This window comes from Callithrix jacchus, chromosome X, assembly GCF_049354715.1.
Source record: "Callithrix jacchus isolate 240 chromosome X, calJac240_pri, whole genome shotgun sequence".
Lineage (NCBI taxonomy): Eukaryota > Metazoa > Chordata > Mammalia > Primates > Cebidae > Callithrix > Callithrix jacchus.
The window spans coordinates 38,761,382-38,789,020 of record NC_133524.1 but is presented as its reverse complement, the minus strand read 5'-3'; the positions used below and the strand labels follow the sequence as shown (position 1 = coordinate 38,789,020).

General features: G+C 41.7%; 3 protein-coding genes across 22 annotated transcripts in view; all 3 read right to left on the bottom strand.

Annotated features, from left to right (window-relative positions):
- Positions 1-27,639, bottom strand: part of SYTL5 (synaptotagmin like 5) — a 242,570-nt gene that overhangs the window by 144,075 nt on the left and 70,856 nt on the right. The window lies entirely within an intron of this gene.
- Positions 9,085-9,620, bottom strand: H2AP (H2A.P histone). The gene has a single exon (XM_008989140.5). It carries the CDS (start codon positions 9,557-9,559, stop codon positions 9,206-9,208), a length of 354 nt encoding a protein of 117 aa, XP_008987388.1. The 5' UTR covers positions 9,560-9,620; the 3' UTR covers positions 9,085-9,205.
- Positions 19,188-20,169, bottom strand: LOC128930584 (histone H2A-like 3). The gene has a single exon (XM_054250792.2). The coding sequence runs from the start codon at positions 20,091-20,093 to the stop codon at positions 19,653-19,655; it is 441 nt and encodes a 146-aa protein (XP_054106767.1). The 5' UTR covers positions 20,094-20,169; the 3' UTR covers positions 19,188-19,652.

The window sequence follows — 27,639 nt, the reverse complement described above, 5'->3', positions numbered from 1 at the left end:
TAAAAGAAGAGGTTGCAATTCTAGTCACTGATGAAACAAATTTTAAGCCAACAAAGATAAAAAAAGACAAAGAAGGACATTACATAATGATAAAGGGATGAATGCAACAAGAAGAGCTAACAATCCTAAATATATATGCACCCAATACAGGAGCATTCAGATTCATAAAACAAGTTCTTAGAGACCTACCAAGTGACTTAGACTTCCACACAATAATAGTGGGAGACTTTAACACCCCACTGTCAATATTAGATTAATGAGAGAAAATTAACAAGGATATTCAGGACTTGAACTCAGCTCTGGGCCAAGCAGACCTCATAGACATCTACAGAACTCTGCACCATAAATCAACAGAATATACATTCTTTTCAGCACCACATAGCACTTATTCTAAAATCGACCACATAATTGGAAGTAAAACACTCCTCAGCAAATGTAAAAGAATGAAAATTTTAACAAACATTCTCTCAGACCACAGTGTAATCAAATTAGAACTCAAGATTAATGAACTCACTCAAAACCACACAAGTACATGGAAGTTAGACAACTTGCTTCTGAGTGACTACTGGGTAAATAAGGAAATTTTTATAAAAGAAATAAAGGAGTTTTTAAAACCAATGAGATCAAGGAGATAATGTACCAGAATCTCTGGGATACATTTAAAGCAGTGTGTAGAGGAAAATTCATAGCACTGAATGCCCATATCAGAAAGCTGGAAAGATCTGAAATTAACACCCTAACATCACAATTAAAAGAACTAAAGAAGGAAGAGCAAACAAATTCAAAAACTGGTGGAATACAAAAAATAAGATCAGAGCAGAACTGAAGAAGATAGAGACATGAAAAGCCCTCCAAAAAATCAATGGCTTCAGAAGCTGCTTTTTGAAAGGATTAACAAAATAGACCACTAGCTACCATAACAAAGAAGCAAAGAGAGAAGAATCATTTAGACACATAGGAAAAAAATGATAAAGGGATATCACCACTGATCCCACAGAAATACAAACTACCACCAGAGAAGACTATAAACACCTCTACACAAATAAACTAGAAAATCTAGCAGAAATTGATAAATTCCTAGACACACACACCCTCCCAAGACTAAATGAAGATGAAGTTGAATCCCTGATTAGACCAGTAACAAGTTCTGAAAGTGAGGAAGTAATTAATAGCCTACCTACCAAAAAAGTCCAAGACCAGACAGATTCACAGCCAAATTCTACCAGAGGTACGAAGAGGAGTTGGTACCATTTCTTCTGAAACTATTCCAAAAAACAGAAAAAGAAAGACTCCTCCCTAACTCATTTTATGAGGCCAGCATCGTTCTGATACCAAAACCTGGCAGAGACACAACAAAAAAAGAAAAATTCAGCCCAACATCCCGGATGAATATCAATGGGAAAATCCTCAATAAAATACTGGCAAACCAAATCCAGCAGCACACCAAAGAGCCTATCCACCATGATCAAGTTGACTTCATCCCTGGGATGCAAGGCTTGTTTGACATATGCAAATCAATAAACATATCCATCTTGTAAACAGAACCAATAACAAAAACCATATGATCATCTCAATAGATGCAGGAAAGGTCTTTGATAAAATCAATAGTCCTTCATGGTAAAAATTCTCAATAAACTAGGTAATGATGAAACATCTCAAAATAATAAGAGTTATTTATGACAAATCCATTGGTCAATATCATACTGAACAAGGAAAAGCTGAAAGTGTTCCCTTTGAAAACTGGCAGAAAACAAAGATTTCCTCTCACACCACTGCTGTTGATCATAGTAGTGGCAGTTCTGACCAGGTCAATCAGTCAAGAGAAAGAAATAAAGGGCATTCATATAAGAAGAGAGGAAGTCAACTTGTCTCTGTTTTCAGATGACATAATTGTATATTTAGAAAATCCCATCATCAAAGCCCAAAAACTTAAGCTGATAGATAAGCAACTTCAGCAAAGTCTCAGGATACAAATCAATGTGCAAAAATCACAAGCATTCCTATACACCAATTATAGACAAGCAGAGAGCCATATGATGAGTGAACTCCCATTCATAATTGCTACAGAGAGAATAATACCTAGGAATACAACTTACAAGGGATGTGAAGGACCTTTTCAAGAACTACAAGCCACTGCTCAAGGAAATAAGAGAGGACACACACAAATGGAAAAACATTCTATGCTCATGGATAGGAAGAATCAATATCATGAAAATGGACATACCGCCCAAAGTAATTTATAGATTCATTGCTATTCCCATCAAGCTACCATTGCTTTCTTCACAGTAGAAAAAAACTACTTTAAATTTCATATGGAACAAAAATGAAGCCTGTATAGCCAAGACTATCCTAACCAAAAACAACAAAGCTGGAGGCATCATGTGACCCGACTTCATACTATACTACAAGGCAAGAGTAACCAAAACAGCATGGTACTGATACCAAAACAGACATATAGACCAATGAAACAGAAGAGAGACCTCAGAAATAACACCACACATCTACAACCATCTGATCTTTAACAAACCTGACAAAAACAAGCAATAGGGAAAGGATTTCCTACTTAATAAGTGGTGCTGGGAAAACTGGCTAGCCATATGCAGAAAACAGAAAGTGGACCCCTTCCTTACACCTTAAACAAAGATTACCTCAAGATGGATCAAAGACTTAAATGTAAAACCTAAAACCATAAAAACCCTAGAAGAAAACCTAGGCAATACCATTCAGGACATAGGCATGGGCAAAGACTTCATGACTAAAACACCAAAGTCAATTGCAATAAAAGTCAAAATTGACAAATGGGATATAATTAAACTAAACTAAAGAGCTTCTGCACAGCAAAAGAAACTATCATCAGATTGAACAGGCAACTTACAGAATGGGAGAAAGTTTTTGCAATCTCTCCATCTGACAGAGGTCTAATATCCAGAATCTACAAGGAACCTAAACAAACTTACAAGAAAAAAAAAAACATCAAAAAGTGGGCAAAGGATATGAACAGACACTTCTCAAAATAAGTCATTTTTGTGGCCAAGAAACATGTGAAAGGAAGCTTATCATCGCTGGTCATTAAAGAAATGCAAATCAAAAATACAATAAGATACCCATGCCAGTTAGAATGGCAATTATTAAAAAGTAAGAAAACAACAGATGCTGGAAAGGATGTGGTGAAATAGGAATGCTTTTACACTGTTGGTGGGAGTGTAAATTAGTTCAACCATTGTGGAAGACAGTGTGGCAATTCCTCATAGGTCTAGAATCAGAAATACCATTTGACCCAGCAATTCCATTATTGGGTATATACCAAAAGGATTATAAATCATTCTACTATAAAAAGACATGCACATGTATGTTTATTGCAGCACTATTTTCCAGTAGCAAAGACTAGGAACCAACCCAAATGCTCATCAATGATAGACTTCATCAAGAAAATGTGGCACATGGAGAGAGATCCAAGATGGCCGATTAGCAGCAGTTCAGGATTGTAGCTCCAGTGAAAGCGCAGAGAGTGAGTAGATGCCACACTTCTAGATGAATTTTTGTTGCCCACAGACCAGGAGATTCCCAGAGGAGGAGCCCCATGGGTCACCAGTGAGACTCTTTTGGCTGGTGCGGCTGTTTTCCTGGCACCCAGGTGCAGCAGTTCTCAGTATGAAGTATACGGGACTGGCTGCCCTTTTAGTTGACGTTTGGAGCTCCAGGAAGGCAGAGTCGCCTATTTAGCTGATTGAAGAAGGGACTGAAGCGGGGAGCCAGACTGGAAGATTCCTGGGCAGAAATGCACCACAAATCTTAATGCTGCTGTTTCAGCCGGCACAGCACCCCCACTAAAAAACAGCAATCGGAAGCACTGAAGATTGAGAGTTTCACAGCAAGCACAGCTGAACCCGGGAAGGTCCAGCTCTGTGGGGGAGGGGCGTCCGCCAAAGGAAAACTAAAAAACAGAAAAACTTCATCACCAACAATCTGGACGTCCACTCAAAGACCCAATATGAAAGAGCAATTACAAAGATGACAGGTGGGTAAATCCACAAAGATGGGAAGAAACCAGTGCAAAAAGGCTGAAAATACCCGAAATCAGAATGTCTCTCCTCCTACAGGGGATTGCAGCTCCTCATCAGCAACGGAAAAAGGCCTGCTGGAGAATGAGAGTGATGAATTGACAGAATCAGGCTTCAGAAGGTGGATACTAAGAAACTTCTGTGAGCTAAAAGAACATGTTCTAACCCAACACAAAGGAACTAAGTACCTTGAAAAAAGGTTTGGTGAAATGCTAAAGAGAATAGACAATTTAGGGAGGAATATAAGTGAATTAATAGAGCTGAAAAACACAATACGAGAACTTTGCAAAGTATTCACAAGTTTTAACAGTCGAATTGATCAAGCAGAAGAAAGGATATCAGAGGTCAAAGACCAACTTAATGAAATAAAACAAGAAGACAAGGTTAGAGAAAAAAGGCTAAAAAGGAATGAGCAAAATCTCCAAGAAATATGGGACTATGTGGAAAGACCTAATCTAAGTTTGATAGGTGTACCTGAATGTGATGAAGAGAATGAATCCAAGCTAGAAAATATTCTTCAGGATATTTTCCAGGAAAACTTTCCCAACCTAGCAAGGCAGGACAATACTCAATTCCAGGTAATACAGAGAACACCACAAAGATATTCCTCAAGAAGAGCAACCCCAAGGCACATAATTGTTAGATTCACCAGGGTTGAAATGAAGGAGAAAATACTAAGGGCAGCCAGAGAAAAAGGTCAGGTTACCCACAAAGGGAAGCCTATCAGACTCACAGCAGATCTCTCATCAGAAACCCTACAAGCCAGAAGAGAGTGGGGCCAATATTCAACATCCTTAAAGAAAAGAACTTTCAACCCAGAATTTCATATCTAGCCAAACTAAGCTTCATAAGTGAAGGAAAAATATAATTTTTTGCATACAAGCAAGTACTCAGAGATTTCATCACCACCAGGCATGCTTTGCAAGAGCTTATGAAAGAAGCATTACACATAGAAAGGAAAAACTAGTATCAGCCATTCCAGAAACATACTGAAAGGTAAAGAGCATCACCATAATGAAGAATTTACATCAACTAATGGGCAAAACAGCCAACCAGCATTAAATGGCAGTATTAAACTCATATATATCAATATCAATCCCAAATTTAAATGGACTAAATGCCCCAATCAAAAGACCCAGACAAGCAAATTGGATAAAAAGCCAAAACCCATCGGTGTGCTGCATCCAGCCCCATCACACATGAGAGGATACGCAAAGACTCAAAACAAAGGGATGGAGGAAGATTTACCAACCAAATGGAGAGCCAAAAAAAAAAAAAAAAAAAAAGCAGGAGTTGCAATTCTCATCTCTGATAAAATAGACTTTAAAGCAACAAAGGCCAGAAGAGACAAAGAAGGACATTACATAATGGTAAAAGGCTCAATGCAACCAGAAGAGCTAACGATCCTAAATATATACGTACCCAATACAGGAGCACCCAGATACATCAGGCAAGTTCTTAATGACTTACAAAGAGACTTAGACTCCCACATAATAATAGTGGGAGACTTCAGCACTACATTGTCAATATTAGACAGATCAACGAGACAGAAAATTAACAAGGATATCCCGGACTTGAACTCAGACCTGAAATAAGTAAACTTGATGAACATTTGCAGAACTCTCCACCCCAAATCCACAAAACATACATTTTTCTCAGTAGCACATCACACCGATTCTAAAAGTGTCCACAAAATTGGAAGGAAATCACTCCTCAGTAATTGCATAGCATTTCACAGGTTTAAATGAAATATTAGTAGGCTGCTTGTTTGCGATTTTCCTCCGTTATTCCTTCCTGTTTCCATTGTTAAGCACATTTATTGGCATAAAAGAGGTTTTTAATACCCATTTTTTGACTGCATTCTAGGCTGGGCAATAGAGCAAGATTCCCATTCTCTCTCCCTCTTTCTCTTCCTCTTTATTTCTCTCTTTTATTCTTTTTTCTCTTTCTTTCTCTCTCTCTTTTCTTTCTTTTTCTTCCTTTCTTTCTTAAAAAAAAAAAGAAAATGTGGCACATATATACAATGAAATACTATGCAGCCATAAAAAAGAATGAGTTCATGTCCTCTGCAGGGACATAGATAAAGCTTGAAGTCATCATCCTCAGCAAACTAACACAGGAACAGAAAACCAAACACTGCATGTTCTCAATCACAAGTGGGAGTTGAACAATGAGAACACGTGGACACAGGGAGCGGAACATCAGACACTGGGGTCTGTTGGGGTTGGGGAGCTAGGGGAGGGATAGCATTAGGACAAGTACCTAATGAATATGGGGCTTACAACCTAGATGACAGGTTGACAGGTGCAGCAAACCACCATGACACATGTATTCCTATATAAAAAACTGGCACATTCTAAAAGTGTACCTCAGATAATAAAGTTAAAAAAAAAGAAGGAAATGCACACAGGGACTAACCATGGGAGGGGTCATGCCTTTCCAATGGCAGCAAATCTCTCTGCCTCCCCGCCTCCCCTGAGTGTAGGATTCCTTGAATGTGTAGAAGAGGGATCTGGAGGGGTGCTGCATTAGCCTTGATGCTATGGAGGCTGTGGACCCCATGTTTCCTGTGAAACCCACAAGCACAGCTGAGCACAATTCTTAGAGGGATGGTGGTCACTCCTGCTGACTCTGCCATGTCCCTTGACTCTGCAGAGGGCTTACAACAGGGGCTCATTTAAGGTCAATCTCCAAACTCCACCTCAGACATGAAACAGAGTCTGAAAGAGCCCAGAAGCCCGGGTCCTCACAGGGTCACAGTGACTTTTAGTGCTGACGACTGCATAAAATGTAAGGTGATCACCTGACTACCCAGAGAGACTCACCCGCCAAGGACCACCCACCTACTATGGCTTCTCCTTCCTCTTCAGAGATGCATTCCAGTGGAGAATCCAGGACATTATGTCTAGTTCTACAATAAGCCACAGCTATAAACAACATCAACAGCTTTTAAACACCAGACAGCTACTTAGCCAACATGTCAAGATCTGAGGAAAAAGATCAGTTTTTGGCCATTACCCATCCTAGAGGCACCACTTCTGACTGGAGGACACTGGACTAGCAGAACGCATACCCTGAAGACAAAGGTGTTTCACTTTGGCAAGCGGAGGGGGCTCTGCTGTGGCCATGAAGGGATCAGCTGAAGGAGACTCCCTACCTGCAGCTGCTGAAGAGAGGCCGGCTTGCTGCTCAGATGCACAGGAGAGAAAGTGATGACCTGGGCTAAAGCTGGAAATGCTCTACAGTTCTCCATAAAAAATCACACAGGGGTGGGATGGGCATCTTGACAATAACTTCCCTGGGAATATGATGTTCACTGGACATGAGGTGGCAAGAAAGGCTTCTGGGATTCAGACAAGCACATCTCCCAAATGGCCCAAAGGACAACCCCAACGCTATTTCCTTCCTTCTCAGGACACTCCTCTGAAATAGCCAAAGGCAAAGCTAGGTCCTTCTTAGACAGAAGGAGAGAGAGAGCAAGTCAAAAGGCAGGAGGTGCAGAGGGGACACCGGAGTGGGGACTCTTTGACTCGTCCCTCTGTTCCTGTCTTCTGCTGCTGGGCACACTCCTGTCTCCCTACAGGGCTAAGCAGGATGTCGTTCTCACAGCCAGTGACCTATGTGCCCAGCGGTCACCTGAGAACCAGGCCCACTGCACCTTGGGGAAGCCCACCTGTGAGTCTGCTGTTAGGGAAGGAGGCAGATGCAGCTGTTTATGAAGGGCGACCCTGTGCATGCACTGTGTAGAGCAGCAGTTTACAGCCCCAACTGGGCTCAATCCCAGAAAAAGACACATATGGAGGAACTCTTATTACCCCATTTACACATGAAGAGATCAGCTCAGAGGGAGGAAATGAAGGTCCAGTATCATCACATGGCCAAAAAGTGGCGAACTGGGATCTGAAACCAGGCACTCAGCTCCCGTTTTTGAAACCGGCTGGGCAGCCCCTGACCAACCATCTGTGAAACACCAGCAGGCAGCAGACTGTGGCCCCAGAGGACCCAAGGACCAGGTGAAAACCTAACATGTGGACAACCATGGGCAAGGGGACATATGGCTTCAACACCTGATGTGACACCTTTTTTAAACTTAGCACAGAGCAGGAAGTTTTGAGAAGGATTGCCTGTGCTTTAGAGGCCATTGCTTGGGACAGAATTATATCTATACCTCTTTAAACCTCTATTCGGTCACTGATAATTCTTTGGTGTTCTATGCAATATATGGTCATTACAATGAATAGGTATTTAATTTAAAAATGAGATTGTTAATCCTGCTTTAAATGAAATACATTTATAACTAAGCAGATTAATCAATAATTAACACCCGTTAAAATCTTCTTGAATTGCCCATTTTATGCCAGATCATAGGTTCTATGTAATCTTACGATTTAGTTTACCAGTGTCCTGAAGAGAGGACAGAAAGATATATTCACAGCAGTAGCTACGAATCCCTGCCTGAAGTCCTCTTTCATAATGAGGGAGGGTATAAAGAAATAAGAAATGCAATCCAGCAGGCCATCATTTCTTTTATGCATTTTTCGTGATGGTTTTTCCTTCACTCCTCAATGTCTATGTAAAGCCCCTGTCCCATTAAGTTCATGCCAGCCAGTGTGCCCCCTCTCCATCCACCTCTGTGACCGCCGCCATCTGACTTCAGACCTTTGCTATCCTGAATGAAGCCTCCAGCACCTCAGTCAGAGATTGCAGCTCCACCCCAGGCCCCAGCATCAGGCTGGGAATTCAACAAGCCTCAGAGGTCCCCAGCCAACCCCCTGGCCTCACAAGGCCTTCCTGTTCCAAGGCAATGAGGAAGTCTCTGTGTCTACCCCAGCCAGTTCCTCCCCAAAAGGCCAGTGACCTCATAGTCACTATTGGAGACTGCCCCCTCTAAAATCATTAATTCAAAACTCCCCACACTGGCCACCCCTACACCCCTTCAGCTCTCTAGGAATAGCTTCTCCTAGATGTCTCACAAACACCTCCAACCCAAAGTGACGGAAACTAAGTGGAGTCAGAAACATACTCACGGATTTACATCCTTTAATAGCACTTGTTGATGACAACAGCAGGGATTCCTCAGCTATGATATGTTTTTGCCCTGGTTAAGCCTGAGAGGATCCCTTCCAGGCTTTGGAACTCGGTCTTCAGCCATTCTTCTCGGATTTGGGCATCCCATCCAACAGAAAGCAGGTTATATCGCTCTCGAGGCAGTGGGGCTCACGGTTGTTGTCCACTTCTCTCTCCGCATCTTGTGAAGTGTTGTTCATACTGTCATTGTGGCTGGCCTCCAGGCCTACCTGCTCCATGATGAAGTCACCAAGGCAATCGAGCAAGGTAAGGAGGCTATTTATCATGGAGGAAGTCTGGCTTTGGGCATCTCGTTCATCCTGAAGAAGGCGGTCAACGAAGGTCCTAGGGACCTGTGGCTCATTTCTTGAAGGTTCTTGATTCTGATTGTTATTTGTAGGGGAGTTCTTACAGTTTTCTGTTTCTGACATTATGTTTGCTTGGTCTGGCTCTGCTGAGCTATGCTTGATTCTCCTGCTTGAGCAGGTCTCCAAGGACACTGGCACTTAGTCCTGCCCATTGTATCTCTCTGCTCCAGGCCCTGATTGGTCAGGGAGCTAGCTGCCTTTGTGACATCCTAGACTTTGGAATTTCCCTGAGCAGACCTCAGCCTAGAAATGTCTGTGACACTGACCTAGTCACCCTAATGACTGAATCCTGATTTTGAGAGAACTATAACTTTTTATCTGATTTTGACATTGTAAAAATAAATGTGTGTTTCAGTGGAAAACTTTGCTCTATCTTTAGGACATCATTGCAAATTATCTGATTCTAGCCTTACATTATCTCTGAAATCTTGCATAGGTTTTTGTTACTTGTAGGCCACAGATACATGGATGATATATTCTTCAGTAGAGGTTCAGTTGTCCTTCACCTAATGAAACCAATTTTACCTCCATTTACACACAATCATTTAATATTCCTGATGAATATTCCCATATCAATTCTTTGGTTTCCCTTTTGAACCTGTTATAATAACCTTTTCTTTTAGTATATGTTCATTTCATATCTGTATGAGTGTCATGATTTTACTCTATTTGAAAAATATTTTTTAATCATTTTGCAATTAATAATAAGATGCTCAATACCTGTCAGTGCCAGGTAAACATAGTTGATGGAGAAGTGCATCTTGTGCTCAGTTTAAGCCCAGATGTGTATTTCTTGTCTCTCCTAGGTGAAGCCAAAGCACTAAGAGTTGTTTCTTTTCTATTATTTAATTTTACTCTCTGCTAATTCTGTGTTTTCCCTTTGAGTTTTGTTCATTTACAGCCAATAACTTTGCCATTTCACAAGGGAAATAGTGGAAAGAAAATAGTCTCAAATCCAAACAATTTCAAAATCTAACCATTAGGTTTCAAGGCCTGGGAATAGTCTACAGCTTGAGACCCCTCCCTCTGATCACTCTGATCCTGTAACTTCACCTGGGGGAATAAATCTTCCCTCTGGTCTCTTGGTTCTGCCCTCAGTCATTTTTCCTTTATTTTGAATGGTAGCATGTGTTTACAGCCGAGTAGTTTTATCAGCCTGCTTTCTCCTGTCAAATTTTGGGAGTCCTATAGCCTTCTTTCATTTCTTGCTCTATTTCTTTCTTTCAGTCTAAGCTGGCATTGTTTCTGCTGATATAACATTCTCAAAAACTTACATGTGTTTTATGTATGTCATGAGGATTCATGCCATTAGACAGAGTCTTCTTCACAGATCTCTCAGAAAATTCCGTCTCTATTCCTTGCATATTTGAGAAGCACACCCCATATCTCTTCAAAACATCATCTGTGTGATTGAATACTTTGGTCTTTTCATCCCTTAAAGGCACTAACAAAAGAATGGCTAGCCATGCCTTTGATTTTATTTCTGTAGGATGATTTCATGGCAGTGAATTCACTAATTTTGGTGTCTTTTGCAATCTGGATAGGCTGAAAATTTCTTATATCATTAAATCCTGGTTTCTTTTTGCTTAACAGTTCTTCCCTCACTTTATGTCTTTCCTCTAGCATTTTACTATAAGCAGCAGTAAAAAACAACAACAACAACAACAACAACAACAACAACAACAACCAGGCCATTACTTTAGTCCTTTGCATGAAAATCTGCTCAGCTAAATATTCAAGTTCATTGCTTACAAGTCATGCTTTCCACATAATTATAGGGCATAATTCAGCTAAGATTTCTGCTGCTGTATAACACAAACTCCCTTTTCCAATATTATGTTACTAATTTCTTTCTAAGCCTTCACCAGCAACACCTTTAACATTTATATTTCTATCAATAGCTTGTTTACGATCATTTAGGTGTTCTCTAGGATAACATAGGCATTCTCTACTGTGCTCCTCATATCTGAGCTCTCACTAGGAGTGCTTTGAATATTCCTATTTCTACTAATGGTCTGCTCAACGTAATCTAGAGTTGTTCTATAATGCTCCTGAAATTTATTCAGTCCATAGATATTTTCCCATTGCAAAGCCCCTTCAAACTTTTTAGATATTTGTTATAGCAGCAACCCACTTCCAGGGACCAAAATTGTAATAGATCCCGATGGCTGCTATAATGAATTGCCATAAACTTGGTAGCTTTAAAATGCAGAACACACCAAGTTAAAAAGCTCCTGCATAGCAAAGGAAACAATCAACAAAGTGAAGAGCCAACCTACCGAGCGGGAGAAAATATTTGCAAACTATTGATCTGACAGGGGATTAATAACCAGACTATATAAGGAGTTCAAATACCTCTATAGGAAAAAAATCTAACGATCTGATTTAAAAACAGGTAGACTACCTCATAGACATTTCTCAAAAGAAGACATACAAATGGCAAACAGGCATATGAAAAGGTGCTGAACATGAGTGATCATCAGAGAAATGCAAATCAAAACTACAACGAGATGTCATCTCACTCCAGTTAAAACGGCTTATACCCAAAAGAAAAGCAATAACAAATGCTGGTGAGGATTTGAAGAAAAGGGAATTCTTGTACGCTGTTCGTGTGAATATAAATTAGTACAACCACTCTAGAGAACAGTTTGAAGGTTCCTCAAAAAACTCAAAATAGACCTACCATATGATCCAACAATCCCCCTGCTAGGTATATAACCAAAAGAAAGGAAACCAGTATATCCAAGAGGTATCTGTACTCCCATGTTTATTGTAGCACCATTTACAATAGACAAGATTTAAAAGCAGCCTATATATCCATCAAAAGATGGATAAAGAAAATGTGGTACACATACACAGTGAAGTACTACCAAGCCATAGAGAATGAGATCCTAACATTTGCAACAACATGGAAGGAACTGAAGGTCATTATATTAAGTGAAATAGGCCAGGCACAGAAAGACAAACTTTACATGTTCTCACTTATTTGAGGGAGCTAAAACTTGAAATAATTGAACTCATGGGGACAGAGAGTAGAAGGATGTTTGCCATAGGCTAGGAAGGGTAGTAGGGTACCGGAGGAGAAGTTGGGAGAGTTAATGGGTACAAAAAAGAGAAAGAATAAATAAGACATCAATACTTTTTATTTTTTCTATGCTAGGATTTGCTAGCACAACAGAGTGACTATAGTCAAAAATAATTTAATTGTAGATTTTAAAATAACTAAGAGTATAATTGGATTGTTTGCAACACAAAGGATAAATGCTTGAGGTCATGGAAACCCCATTTACCCTGAGGTGATGATTACCTATTGAAGACCTATATCAAAATATCTCATGTTGATACAAGAGGAGGGCAGGAAAGTGCTGGATAGGGGAGGGTGTGGTCCCCGGCTAGGGCTCCACCCCTGGGCCTGTGACCACAGACCTAGGTGAGGATAGGCATTTTTTCTTGTCCAAATGTTGCACTTCCCAAGACCATCTTGGCCTGCCACATCCCCACCCTGTGCTTATAAAAATCCCAAGACCCTCGTAGGCAGAGACACAAACAGCTGGACATCAAGAGGAGCATGCAGGCAGAGCACACCGACAGGCACTGACAGATGCTGGCAAGTTGGCAGGCCATTGACTGGCAGAACAATGAGGAGTTTGGCTTGGGTGGTCAGAAAAGAGCCCGGCCACTGAGTGGGTCTGGATGTAGGGGAAAACAACCTTCCCACTCCATCTCCCTTCTGGCTTCCCTATATGCTGAGAGCTACTTCCGCTCAGTAAAACCTTGCACTCATTCTCCAAGCCCATGTGTGATCTGATTCTTCCAGTATACCAAGGCAAGAAGCCCTGGGATACAGAAAGCCCTCTGTCCTTGTGATAAGGCAGGTGGTCTAATTGAGCTGACTGACTAACAGGAGCTACCTACAGATGGCTAAACTGAAAAAGCATACTGTAACACATGCCCACTGGGGCTTCATCTGTAAACATCCACCTTTAGACACTGCCCTGGGGTTAGAGCCCCACAATCTTCTGGTCTGCATGTTCACCCTAGGGGTTTGAGTAGCAGGGCACTGAAGAAGCGAGCCACTCCCCATCGCATGTCCCGTAAGGGGGACAAGGGAACTTTTCCCATTTGTATGTATCCCATAAATATATACACCTACTATGTACTCATAAAAATTTTCAAAAAATAGACTTTTGGGCAGGGGCTCATCACAGCCACACTTAAGATGATGTCAGTGGACAGAGTCAGAATTTCCAGAACATCTTAGCTGAGAAATATTTGTGTTCACAACACAGTTTAACAGTGTCCAGCAGAAAAAGACCTAGGTTTGCAAAGTCTAAGGATTTGTACTATAAAATCCACCCTTTTCTCCCACCCTGTCTGGCCTTCCCCAGATAAAACACGAGTGAAAGTTCTGGAGACCGAGTTGTCAAATGAGAGTTGTTAAGTGAGTGTTGTCAAGACTCACTAACAAGAGACCTCACGAGTTATTTTGGGTGCTTTCCTAGAAATGCAAGAGACCCCAACATCTTGGCATTGAACACATGAGCTTTTTCTCCCAGAAGAAGACACACATTAAGAAAATGACAAATGCAGATTCTATTTATTGCCCTTCCTTACATTTAAAATCCTACTTCCAAAATAATAGAATACAACAAATTCACTATTCCAGTGTTATACAAACTGTGATTTGAGGAACACTGTATGCTTACAAACTTTTTATTACTCATAGGCTGTAACAGGTACAGGAGTTGAATATCACCATTCAGGATCCTTTATAGAACTCTGGCTTTGCCACACATTTAAGTGAGTGAAGTCATCTTACTGGACAGGGTGTGCACCAGTCTGGCTGCTGTTAAACTGCAGTGATGATTCGGTGGTGAGCCATACACTAGTCATGCACAATAGGACCACATATCATCTCTAAATTAAATAGAACATGAAAAATACAAAATACTGGCTTTACACCAAAAATAGTCTGAGGAGTGCTGCACTGCACTATACGATTCAAGAAGGAATCCTTCTGAACATTAGACTTGGAGATTTAAGTTTCAGTGAGACTACTGAACTCATCTCTGGGAGCCAGGGATAACTTTAAGGAGTGGGATGAGTCAGCAATTGGATACAACAGGGAAGAATTAGTGTTATGGGATCTTTAGGGTAGTGTTTTTCTGGCCAAAAATCTCTGTGGCTCGTAGCAACTTTGAGTTTTGCTCAGGCCTGCTGGGCTCATTTTGTCCACTCAGCCTGGCAGGCTGTGCTTGGCTTATGCCACCAGCCTGTGTTCCACACCTGCCAAGGTGAGTCAGGTGTGGAACAGCAAGGGGTGTGTAAGCGAGCATGGGGTTCGGCCACTGCACATAGCCAGACGTGCCAGCTGCTGCAGCAGGGTGGGTGGGCAGCTCCAGGTTCCGGAACAGGTGCCAGCTCTATGTGAGGCATTGTTGGACCAGGCTCATGACAAGCATCTTCCACATCTGGCACTGGGGATCATGGTGGCACTCAGAATTTTGGAGATGCCAGGAACCACAGAGTCCCAAAGAGGCAATGACAGCCCTGGCTCAAGGATTTCCCAGGTCTGTGCTCCCTAAAAAGCCAAAACTCTTCTCTCCTCTTTGCCTACAATGTGGCGAACAAGGGGTATATTTCAACCCGTTTTGTGTTAAAGCTCTTCTAGCCCCACCATTTGATGGGTCCCAAATTCTTGTCCGTGACCAGGAGGAATGAAGAGCTTTACTTAGCAATAGAACAGCTCAGTCTCCCACAGAGGCCAGCTCCTTTCTGCAGCAAGGGTGTCCTGATGATTGTTCAGCTCCTAGCAGATAGGAGACCCCGGAGTGGGAAGCTCCTCTTGGTAGGCAGGTAATCCTGTCGTCTTCTTGGCTCTCAGAAGAGAGGAGGATCTCAGGTGGGTAGCTCCTCTCTGCAGCTGGTGGTCACAACATTTGCTCAGTTCCGGCTGAGTCCTCTGGCTTTTATGGGCCTCAGAGGGGAGGAAGTACATGCTGAATGGTTCATGGGTGGCCATGGGTGGGCCCAGATCAAGCACCACAAATTCCTACTCTGGTCTGCGGGACTGGCAGCCCAGTCCCCAGCCTTCAGGTCCTTTCTGGCCTGAAGGTGAGGCCTAACTGTGGACCTTCCACCCAGGAACCTGTCTGCCTCCTGCTGCCATTTATGGCACACAGGCCATCTGGGGAGGTCTGCAGGCCAGCACTGAGCTTCCTTCCTATGCTCATTGGAGCTCAAAGTCTGGATGGGGCTAAGGCAGCAGGGGACTGCTGTGTCTGCATTGCCCAAAGCATGTACACACCTGGCCTGGCTGTGACAGTGCTTGGGATCAGCCCTGACTTTGCTTTGAGATTTCGGTGGGCGCTGACAGCAGGGAGAGACCAAGCACTGCGAGCAGATATTTCCAAAAGAGGGTAGGGATGCCTGGGTCCACATCCTCAATTTAGGTGGCTACAGATATGTCTGGGAGGGCAGGACTCCTGCCTGCTCCATGGAGAGGGAGGCCTGGGTTCACAACCACCACTTGGGCAGCTGAGACTATACCTGGGGAGCTACTGCCACACCAATTTGAAAGGGACAGGGCTTCCATTTGTCCCCAGCTCCCACCAGCTCCACAACGTGTGCAGCCATGGCCATGACTCTCTGCTGCATCTGGCATGATGGCAGCGGCCACTCCAGATGGGCCATCACTGCCATCATGAGGAATGTATAAAATTAAATATCTGTGGTAGCAGCTAATTATGTCTATTTAACTATAGCCACATACATACCAGGACATTTTGATTTTCTAAGGAAAGCCAGAAATTGAGATTTTTCAGATGAAAGATATAGATTTTTACATGTTGGCAACAAGATATTGTTCCTTAAGAACATAATGGTAGTCCTAATGATCCCATCTGCTATCCAGATTAGGTATGTGAGCTGCCACCTGGTCATCTTAGCATTAGGAAAATGATGTATTAGATGTTCATAGAAGTATCTCTCTTTCTAGAGTCCTATTTTGGGAGTAACAGAGGCACTCACTAAGGAGTCAGGCAATCTGCCATAGGCTATGTCATGTAGGATCCATCACATAAAGGGAACAGGAGAACTGGGTCTCCAAAATGCTTTACTTCCCAAAAGATGCTCTAGGTGGGAGGCCAGCCTGATAATTAGGCTTTTGTGTTAAAAACAACACCATGTTGCCTTTACCCTCCAAATCCCCTGCCCTCAGGCTTGACTCCAGTGCTCATTTTTCCTCACACATGATGGTTTCTGCAGTCTTCACCGGCGTCTGACCCAGGCCTGCCCTGACACTGCTTGTGATCAGTGACCTGGGTGGCAGCCATAGTCACCCCAACCTCTGTCCTTGCCGACTCTGGCTTTAGTTTTCCCAACTCCAATAGGGTACTGGCTACCAATGCTGCTCTGTCCACAGGGCACAGGCCAGAGGGACTCCTTCCTCACCTTTTCCTCCCGCCTGTTAGATGAACACAAGACCCAACCATGGGTGGGCTCACACCTTCCCAATGGCAGCAATTCTCTCTGTCTCCTCACCTCCCCTGAGTGTAGGATTCTTTGTATGTATAGAAGGGAAATCTGGCAGGGTGCTGCATTAGCCTTGATGCTATGAGGGCTGTGGACCCCATGTTTCCTGTGAAACCCACAAGCACAGCTGAGCACAATTCTTAGAGGGATGGTGGTCACTCCTGCTGACTCTGCCATGTCCCTTGACTCTGCAGAGGGCTTACAACAGGGGCTCATTTAAGGTCAATCTCCAAACTCCACCTCTAACATGAAACAGAGTCTGAAAGAGCCCAGAAGCCCGGGTCCTCACAGGGTCACAGTGACTTTTAGTGCTGACGACTGCATAAAATGTAAGGTGATCACCTGACTACCCAGAGAGACTCACCCGCCAAGGACCACCCACCTACTATGGCTTCTCCTTCCTCTTCAGAGATGCATTCCAGTGGAGTATCCAGGACATTATGTCTAGTTCTACAATAAGCCACAGCTATAAACAACATCAACAGCTTTTAAACACCAGACAGCTACTTAGCCAACATGTCAAGATCTGAGGAAAAAGATCAGTTTTCGGCCATTACCCATCCTAGAGGCACCACTTCTGACTGGAGGACACTGGACTAGTAGAACCCATACCCTGAAGACAAAGGTGTTTCACTTTGGCAAGCGGAGGGGGCTCTGCTGTGGCCATGAAGGGATCAGCTGAAGGAGACTCCCCACCTGCAGCTGCTGGAGAGAGGCCTGCTTGCTGCTCAGATGCACAGGTGAGAAAGTGACAACCTGGGCTAAGGCTGGAAATGCTCTACAGCTCTCCATAAGGAATCATGCAGGGGTGGGATGGGCATCTTGACAATGAGTTCCCTGGGAATATGAGGTTCATGGGACATGAGGTGGCAAGAAAGTCTTCTGGGATACAGACAAGCACATCTCCCAAATGGCCCAAAGGACAACCCCAACACTATTTCCTTCCTTCTCAGGACACTCCTCTGAATTAGCCAAAAGCAAAGCTAGGTCCTTCTTAGACAGAAGCAGAGAGAGAGCAAGTCAAAAGGCAGGAGGTGCAGAGGGGACACCGGAGTGGGGACTGTTTGATTCGTCCCTCTGTTCCTGTCTTCTGCTGCTGGGCACACTCCTGTCTCCATACAGGGCTAAGCAGGATGTGGTTCTCACAGCCAGTGACCTATGTGCCCAGCGGTCACCTGAGAACCAGGCCCACTGCACCTTGGGGAAGCCCACCTGTGAGTCTGCTGTTAGGGAAGGAGACAGATACAGCTGTTTATGAAGGGCGACCCTGTGCATGCACTGTGTGGAGCAGCAGTTTACAGCCCCAATTGGGCTCAATCCCAGAAAAAGACACATATGGAGGAACTCTTATGACCCCATTTACACATGAAGAGATCTGCTCAGAAGGAGGAAATGAAGGTCCAGTATCGTCGGATGGTGAAAAAGTGGCGAACTGGTATCTGAAACCAGGCACTCAGCTTTGTTTTTTGAAACCGGCTGGGCAGCCCCTGAGCAACCATCTGTGAAACACCAGCAGGCAGAAGACTGTGGCTCCCGAGGACCCAAGGACCAGGTGAAAACCTAAAATGTGGACACCCACAGGCAAGGGGACAGATGGCTACAACACCTGATGTGACATCTTTTTTAAACTAAGCACAGAGCATGAAGTTTTGAGAAAGATTGCCTGTGCTTTAGAGGCCATTGCTTGGGACAGAATTATTTCCATACCTCTTAAAACATTTATTCAGTCACTGATAATTCTTTGGTGTTCTATGCAATATGTGGTCATCATAATGAATAGGTATTTAACTTAAAAATGAGATTGTTAATCCTGCTTTAAATGAAATTCATTTATAATTAAGCAGATTCATCAATAATTTACAACCATTAAAAACTTCTTGAATTGCCCATCTTAGGCCAGATCATAGGTTCTATGTAATCTCACGATTTATTTTACCAGTGTCCTGAAGAGAGGACAAAAAGGTATATTCACAGCAGTAGCTACGAATCCCTGCCTGAAGTCCTGTTTCATAATGAGGAAGGGTATAAAGAAATAAGAAATGCAATCCAGCAGGCCATCATTTCTTTTATGCATTTTTCATGATGGTTTTTCCTTCACTCCTCAATGTCTATGTAAAGCCCCTGTCCCATTAAGTTCATGCCAGCCAGTGTGCCCCCTCTCCATCCACCTCTGTGACTGCCGCCATCTGACTTCAGACCTTTGCTATCCTGAATGAAGCCTCCAGCACCTCAGTCAGAGATTGCAGCTCCACCCCGGGCCCCAGCATCAGGCTGGGAATTCAACAAGCCTCAGAGGTCCCCAGCCAACTCCCTGGCCTCACAAGGTCTTCCTGTTCCAAGGCAATGAGGAAGTCTCTGTGGCTACCCCGGTCAGTTCCTCCCCAAAAGGGCCATTGCCCTCACCATCACCGTTGGAAACTGCCCCCTCTAAAATTACAGATTCAAACACTCCCCACACTGGCCACCCCTTCCAACCCTTCAGCTCTCTAGGGATAGCTTCTGGTAGATGTCTCACAAACACCTCCAACCTAAAGTGGCGGAAACTGAGTGGAGTCAGAAGCACTGTCATGGATTTATCCAGTTTAATAGCTTGGGCAGATGGAAGCAGCCTGGGATCTTTCATCTATGGGAACTTTGGCAGCTGGATGAGTTTTCTGATAAAGTCCCACAGGGCTCGGAAACTCAGCAATCCTCCCTTCTTCTTCTTCTCCTCCTCACGTTGGGGCACTTCTTTTACCTGAGACTGGGTGACATCTTCCAACTTCAAGATTTGTCTGAGCTGTTCGTTCTTTTGCAGTGCCCTCTGCACGTGTTCCGGGGTGATGCGCATCATGCCGCTGTTCTCGGCCTCCTTGCCCGCCTGCTCCAGGATGTTGGCCATCAGGTACTCCAGAACACCAGCCAGGAAAACAGGCGTGGTTGTGCTCAGGCGCCGGGCATACCGACCTTCTCGCAGGGAGCGTTCCACGCGGCTGACAGAAAACTGCAGCCCTGCTCTGCTGGAACGGGAACGGCACTGTTTCCTAGGCTTACAGGAGCTATGACTGCTCTTCTTCCCAGCCATGGTGTTTGCTAGGTTTTGCTCAGATTGGCACAGCTTGATTTTCCAGCCGGCCTGAGCTCTCAATGTACCAGAGCCTAATGCCGCCCACTGTACCTCATGCTCCAGCCCCTCATTGGTCAGGAGTTGCCTTTGTGACAACCTCCACTCTGTGACGTCACTGGTGTCCACTGGGCCCTGAGCAGGCCTCAGCCTAGAAAAGCCCCTGAGAAGAACCTGGTCGCCCTAGTAACTGAACTTCTTTTTGAGAGGAACCTGGTCATCCTAGCATAGGGAACTTCTTTCTGAGAGGAAACTGGTCACCCTAGTAACTAAAACTTCTTATTGAGAGGAACCTGGTCACCATAGTAACTGGAGCTTCTTTTTGAGAGGAACCTGGTCGTCCTAGTAACTGGAACTTCTTTTTAAGGAAAAGCTAATTTTCTACTTTAACAATTTATCAAAAAAATTGTGTCAATGAAAATATTGTTCTGTGTTTAGGACCCCAGTCCAGGTTCTTTAAGTTTAGCCTTGCATGGTCTGTGAGCTAATTAACATCCCTCTAGAAGCTGTAAGTCACTTACAGTCATGTTCACTGCCTTCCTCCAATTTTCCCTCCATCTATACATTTACATAAATATTCATGATCAATATTCCTATCTTTTTCTTTGAATTCTCTTTTGAACAGCTTGTAATATCTGCCAATTTCCTTATGAGTTAATCAATTATTTCAATGCATTTCCATTTCATAGGTGTTTGAGTGTTATGATGTTACTCTGTTGGAAAATATCTTCTCCCTGTTTAAAGGTCACATTGTTATACCCAGTGAATTCGCCTGTCAGAGCCAGTCAAACTTGATGACAGAGATGTGTACCTCATGCTTGAGTAAACCCAGGAATGTCTTTGCTTGCCTCATCTAGTTGACTCCAAAACCCAAATTAGTCTTTGTTCATTGTGTTTTTCTAATTTTAGTTTCAATATTTAATTTCATTTCAATCATTTATTTACCAACTCTGCATTTGATTTTCTGTTGTTGTTCATTTACATTAGGTAAGTTATTTTCATTGTTGACAAAATGGTTGGGAATTCAGTTTTAGGATCCAACCATCTGGAAAGCTCTGTAAATGAGTTAATGATTCGCAGAAATCCAGTCTCCGTTGGGTAAGAGACAACAGAAAATCTGGTTGGACAGTCTTTCTATTTGTCCATTTGTCTATTTATAGCTCAAATCAGTTATGAATTTTATACCCTCTTAGAGGAGAACGCTTTTTTTTTTTGATATTTGGGTCACAGAATTGTACTGTTTCTATTTACACTTGACTCATGGTGAAATTGTAGAACTGAAGCTATAAGCTCTATTTCTCTGTGCCTATATATCTATGTGCTTGTGACTCTGAAAGAGCTCCACCTCTGATTTTATGATTATGTAAGGTTTTCCTGCCTCTGGAAGGTAATGACATACTGGATTATAAAGCCTCTTTTGCTTATATAAATTAATTATTCCCAAAAGTCCTTGAAACTGAAGAAAAAACTCCAATATTTTAAATGTGCTAGATTTAAACAGTATACATTCTCACAGAAACCAACTCAAAGCCATTTTAAGAATTCAAATTTACATAACTTATGTTATTCTTTGGTAAATAAGACTAGCTTAATAGTTTAGGTTGAGTGAAAACAACCATGTTTCTTCTTTTCTTTTTTTGAGATAGAGTTTTGTTCTTGTTACCCAGGCTGGAGTGCAATGGTGCGATCTCAGCTCACCACAACCTCCGCCTCCTGAGTTCAAGCAATTCTCGTACCTCAGCCTCCCGAGTCCCTGGGAGTACAGGTGCGCGCCACCATGCCCAGCTAATTTTTTGTATTTTTAGTAGAGACGGGGTTTCACCTTGTTGACCAGGATGGTCTCAATCTCCTGACCTTGTGATCCACCCTCCTCGACCTCCCAAAGTGCTGGGATTATAGGCATGAGCCACTGCACCCGGCCAACTATGTCTTATTTTATTAATCATTGTTAGATACAACACAATTGTACATCTGTATGCTACTTAGGTCTGTTTTTCTTAAACTTAAAATTTTTTACTGATCACATGAATTAATATTACATGTATTTAATGTTTAAGATTGTGAAAATATAAATTTACATTTAACCAATTGAATTATTGCTCTAATAACCATGTGTTTCTATGGTAATAAATATTTGCAGTATATCAACTTGAGGACAATTTCCAAGACTTTTCTAGTCTAAAGTAAAGCTTTAGTTGGATGTTATATCGAGTTAATTAAAGAAAAATGGATGCCTACACCGTTTTTCAGTAAGATAGAATACTGAAATATTGACTAAGCCTAATTTTACCTTCTATAATTTGCTTCTCATTTGTGCATGCTACAAAAGTGCTACATGTTTGGGTCTGTCAATGAACATGTTCATGCTTTCAATAGTGAAAAGCTGAATAAGGGGAGTGTGTGGCTGGATAAAGCTGGGTTAAGGGTATTTATGAGATATACTAGGCTGCTAAAATGACAGAAATTCACAATAATTCACCTGTAGCTTTCTCTGGGAAATGCAAAGGATTTTGCATAAAAGATATAATTAACATATGTTATGAGAGACTCCTAGGAATCTCAAAATAAGACAAGAATTATTCTGCTTGTTTTGATTAAAACCTAAAATGATAACATTTCTGTATTGAGTAAAATGACTTGATATTCCAGAATATAAGAGAAAAAACCTTCTTCTATGTCAAATCCACCTCTGCCTTCCTCTTTTATGAACATGTGTGATTGCACTTAGGTTCTATCAGATAATACACAATAAAGATGGGAAACATCTTTCACAATCATCTCTGTGAATTCTCTTTTTCCATATAAGGTAACATTCATAAGTGCAAAGGGGTAGGATTGAGATATCTTTGGGGACCACTATTCAGCCTACAAATGTGATTATTCCCTGGAAACTGGCATGGAAGAGAGGAATCAAGACAGAGAAGGAAAGGAAGCAAAGAAACAAAGTGTTAATTATTAAGCAGTGTTAATATCACTGAAAAACTTTAGGTATTCAAGAGGACACAAGTCTAATGTTAATTAAGTCAGGTTGTGTTAGAGGTAATGAGGTTAAGCTAGAGAGGGCCCCTGAAGAGAGGTAAACAGGATTATTTGACATGTTAATTACATAAGAAGCATTGTTCAAATTTTTTAAAAAGTAATTGTTGGTTTTCTCAGGTTATATTTTAGTAAATGATAACAATATACGTTCCAAAATTGTATGGGATTTCTAAAATTCTAGTATGTCTGAATATATGCTATCAATTACAATGATGGTTATGTGAAGTTACTGTAAACCATAGAAATAACCTAATTTCCTTGTCAATTATATTTTTAACTATGATTGTTTAAAATCATTTCCACAGTTAATTGCTTAGTGTTGATGGAGTTTCTGGAAACTTCAAAGGCATGGTGTCTTTTAGAAAGTTTATGAAAAGGTAGAAAATACCTTAAAAGCATTCTTTATTACAGGTTTCTAATAAGTTTAAAATCGTATCATTTGAACTGCGTAAAAATTCCTAGAACCTCATGAAAAGACTGACTGGGTTATAAAACTGGTAACCCAAGTAAAACAAAAATTAATTGAATACCAAGAAAATACTTTGCCAGATTTCCGTGCTAGATCAGCTAGTATTAAAACTGTTTATATAAACAATTTAAATAAAATCCATGGTCTAAGTCAAATTACCTAGGATAACTCATCAGTTATCAGTGCTATGCACCTAACTTGGAGACACAATTGGTATTCAAGAGGACGTAAGTTAATGTTAATTAAGCACGGACTCATGGAGAACCAGAATAGCCACCTAGTCCTTCCAGAGTACTTAAAAAAAAAAAAACTTGGCCAGGCGCGGTGGCTCACACCTGTAATCCCAGCACTTTGGGAGGCTGAGGCGGGTGGATCACGAGGTCAAGAAATCGAGACCATCCTGGTCAACATGGTGAAACCCCATCTCTACTAAAAATACAAAAACTTAGCTGGGCATGGTGGCGCGTGCCTGTAGTCCCAGCTACTCAGGAGGCTGAGGCAGGAGAATTGCCTGAACCCAGGAGGCGGAGGTTGCGGTGAGCCGAGATCGCGCCATTGCACTCCAGCCTGGGTAACAAGAGCAAAACTCCGTCTCAAAAACAAACAAACAAACAAAAAAAAAACCCTTAGCTTCTGTTATTAAAAGTTCTGCATTTCATGACTCATCATGGAAAAGGTAAAATGATCCAAATTCAATATATTGGTGTGGTGACTTATAAATTGCTAAAATAGCTTATAACCAATGTTTGGTTTCATATTCCTGGGAAGATAATCAAAGTTTCAGGTACATTTGGCTACCTGATAGGTCATTTAAACATTTATAAAGGGATTTCATTCAATTGTTATTTTCAATGTATGTTTTCTGGTTGTATAAAAGATTTGTTATGCAAGAGAGCTAACACTATAACACTAAGTTATTATGCCACAGTGTATTCTCAGCAGGTAAAGAAAGCTTTTTTATAGTTCACTGGGGACAATCAACCCCTTCACAGTCTAGAACCTGAAGATTGGATCTTCGGGGAACATCAGAGAAAGATTTTCCTTGACATCCACACTGCAACGGAACTTTAGGATCTTGAACTTTGGGTTCATAATCTCACAGCTGAGAAGGGTCCCTCTGCAGTCTTGACTCTGTACACTCATTGGAACCCTTAAGGAAAAGCTAACCAGGGAAGTCACTCCCCAGAAGAAGATGACATCCTTGATGTGAACAGCCATTCCCAAGATCACTGATTAAGACTTCTCTAGTATCATGAGAGTCTTACCTTTAAATATTTTTTCTTGTTTATGTCTCTATGAGCAATGGAAATGAAAAAGGGGTCTGTTCTGTTCATTTATGGGGTATCCTTACATTTGTAAAGGATTTTGCAGCCAGCTTTATACATGGATAACCTTATACTTGAATAAAGATAATGACCCAATGTAGGTGAGAAACTTAAATGGTACATGTGGCCTCATAATCAGGCAGAAACAGAACATTGGTTCATTCCTCTTAACCCACATCATGGGTTAAAGAGAGCATTGCCAGGAGGCCTTCACTCTTCTAGAAAGGCATCATTTGTTAGGTAATTTTTGCATGGTTTGGAGTAAAAGAGGCAGTGATCAGAAATGTATCCCTCATGATAGTCTCTATAGCAGATTCTACTATAAAGGCTATAATGACACAACAGACTTTAAATTCTCTTGTGAGAGTTATGCTAAATAAAATAATTGACTAAACAGAGAAGTATTTGCACAGCTGCTGGCACTTGTGGCCTAGGGAGAAATACATCAAATGTAGATTATAGAGATTCAGTTGCAGGGGATTAACAAAGAGACTGTTTAGTTAAGTGAGTAGACTCTTCATCTAGCTCATTCTTTGATCTATTTAATTTTAGGTGGTTTGGTTTATAGGGACCCTGGGTAAGGAACATACTCCAAACTCTTGGTATTATCCTCCCGATATTCATAACAGTCTCCCTGGTGTGCTGTATTCTCTCAAAGGTTTAAAATGCTTGCATGCAGCCATCTCTAGAGCATCAAATGGTCTCTCTTCAACTGGAATGAAAAGAGCTGAAAGAAATGTGCGACCATGAGGTGTGATCATAACCTATGAGTGACATGCTGAGACCTGAAACCCAAAATGATGATAACTGAGAGTGATGCTAAGGGCCTAAGTTTTTCTCAAACTCTCAACTATGTGAGAGCCTTGCCAAAAAGAAGGAGTTTTTTTTAAACAAAATTACCAAGAGTAAGGAACATACTCCAAACTCTTGGTATTATCCTCCCGATATTCATAACAGTCTCCCTGGTGTGCTGTATTCTCTCAAAGGTTTAAAATGCTTGCATGCAGCCATCTCTAGAGCATCAAATGCTCTAGGCCCCAACAGATCAAACCAAACAAAAATGGAGTTGCTCATGCTAAATGTGACATAATCAAGTGAATACTTTTAGGAAACACATAAATACTAGACGAGAATAGACCAGGTTTTGTTTCTCTCCTGTAAACAGGACACTCCAGCATAAGGAGTTATCCTCTACTAAGTCCTTGTTTCTACCTTTGCAAAACTGTTCTACTGATTTCCGGTGGGTTTCAAGACCAAATAAGTGTATTTATGATGGTGATAGTGACATCAATGACTAAAGTTTTGGTCAATGTCTCAAAATTGAGAAAACGATCAAAAGAAGGGAATTGTTAAAGCAAACTAAATATGGCCTGAGAAGGACTCCGTACTTCTATATTTGAGTACTTGTGGATAAACTGCCACCTAACTTAACAGGTAGACAAGATGGAAAAGCTATCTGAGAAGTATGCCTCTGTAATAATAGCTGAGTCTTGACCAATCCCGGCAGCCGTACTTCTGCCACTCATACACTGCTGAGTGTTCAAACTGTTTTCAAATAACGTGAACACTGAGGTGTAGCCAATCCAGTTGTTTCTGTACCTCCCTTCTAATTTCTGTACATCACTTCCCTATTTTTGTGTATAAATTTGATCTGACCATGAAGAATACCTGGGGTCTCTCTGAATCTGTTGTGATTCTGGGGGCTGCCTGATTGGTGAAGTTAAACTCTTTTAAATTTTGTTCAGCTGAAGTTTTTCTTTTAACACTTACAATCATGGTGGAAGGCACCTCTTTACAGGGCAGCAGGAGAAAGAATGAGTGCAAACAGGGGAAATGCCACATACTCATACAACTATCAAATCTTGTGAGAACTCACTCTCATGAGAACAGCATGGGGGAAACAGTCCATATGATTCAACTACCTCCCACTAGGTCTCTCCCATGACACATGAGGATTATGAGGACTACAATTCAAATAAAAATTTGGGTGGGGACACAGCCAAACCATATCAATCATCACAGTCAACTTAAAGATATAAAGGAAGCCCTGCTGAGACAAAAACAAAAACAAAAGCAAAAACAAAACAAAACGAAACAAAAACCCACCACCAACATGAGTCCAGTTTATATTGCTAGCCCATAGAAACATGACAGAAATAAATGGTTTTGGGTTTTGCTTTTATAAAGGCTTTTTTGAAACACAACTCACATATCATACAATTCACCCATTTCAAGTGTACCATTTAATGGGTTTTCATATACTCAGATATGTGTAACCATCACAGTAATTTTTAAGATATTTTCACCATCTCAAATGAAACCTTGTACTCTTTTGCTATCACCCTTCTATCCCCCTATTCCGCAAAGAAACTAGTAATCTACTTATTATCTCAATAGGTTCGCCTATTGTAGACATTTCATATGAATGAAATTATACAATATGCAGTCTTTCGCCACTGTGTATTTTTTTTTTTTACTTGGCCAGGCACATGAAAAGGTGTGAATATACCACATTTTGTTTATTCATTCATCAGTTGATGGATATTTGGGATGTTTTCACCTCTTAGCTAGTGTGAGTAATGCTTATATAAACATTCATGTGTAAGTTCTTATGTGGACATGTTTTCACTTCTCTTGGATATGTAACTAGAAATGGAATTGTTGGGTCATGTTT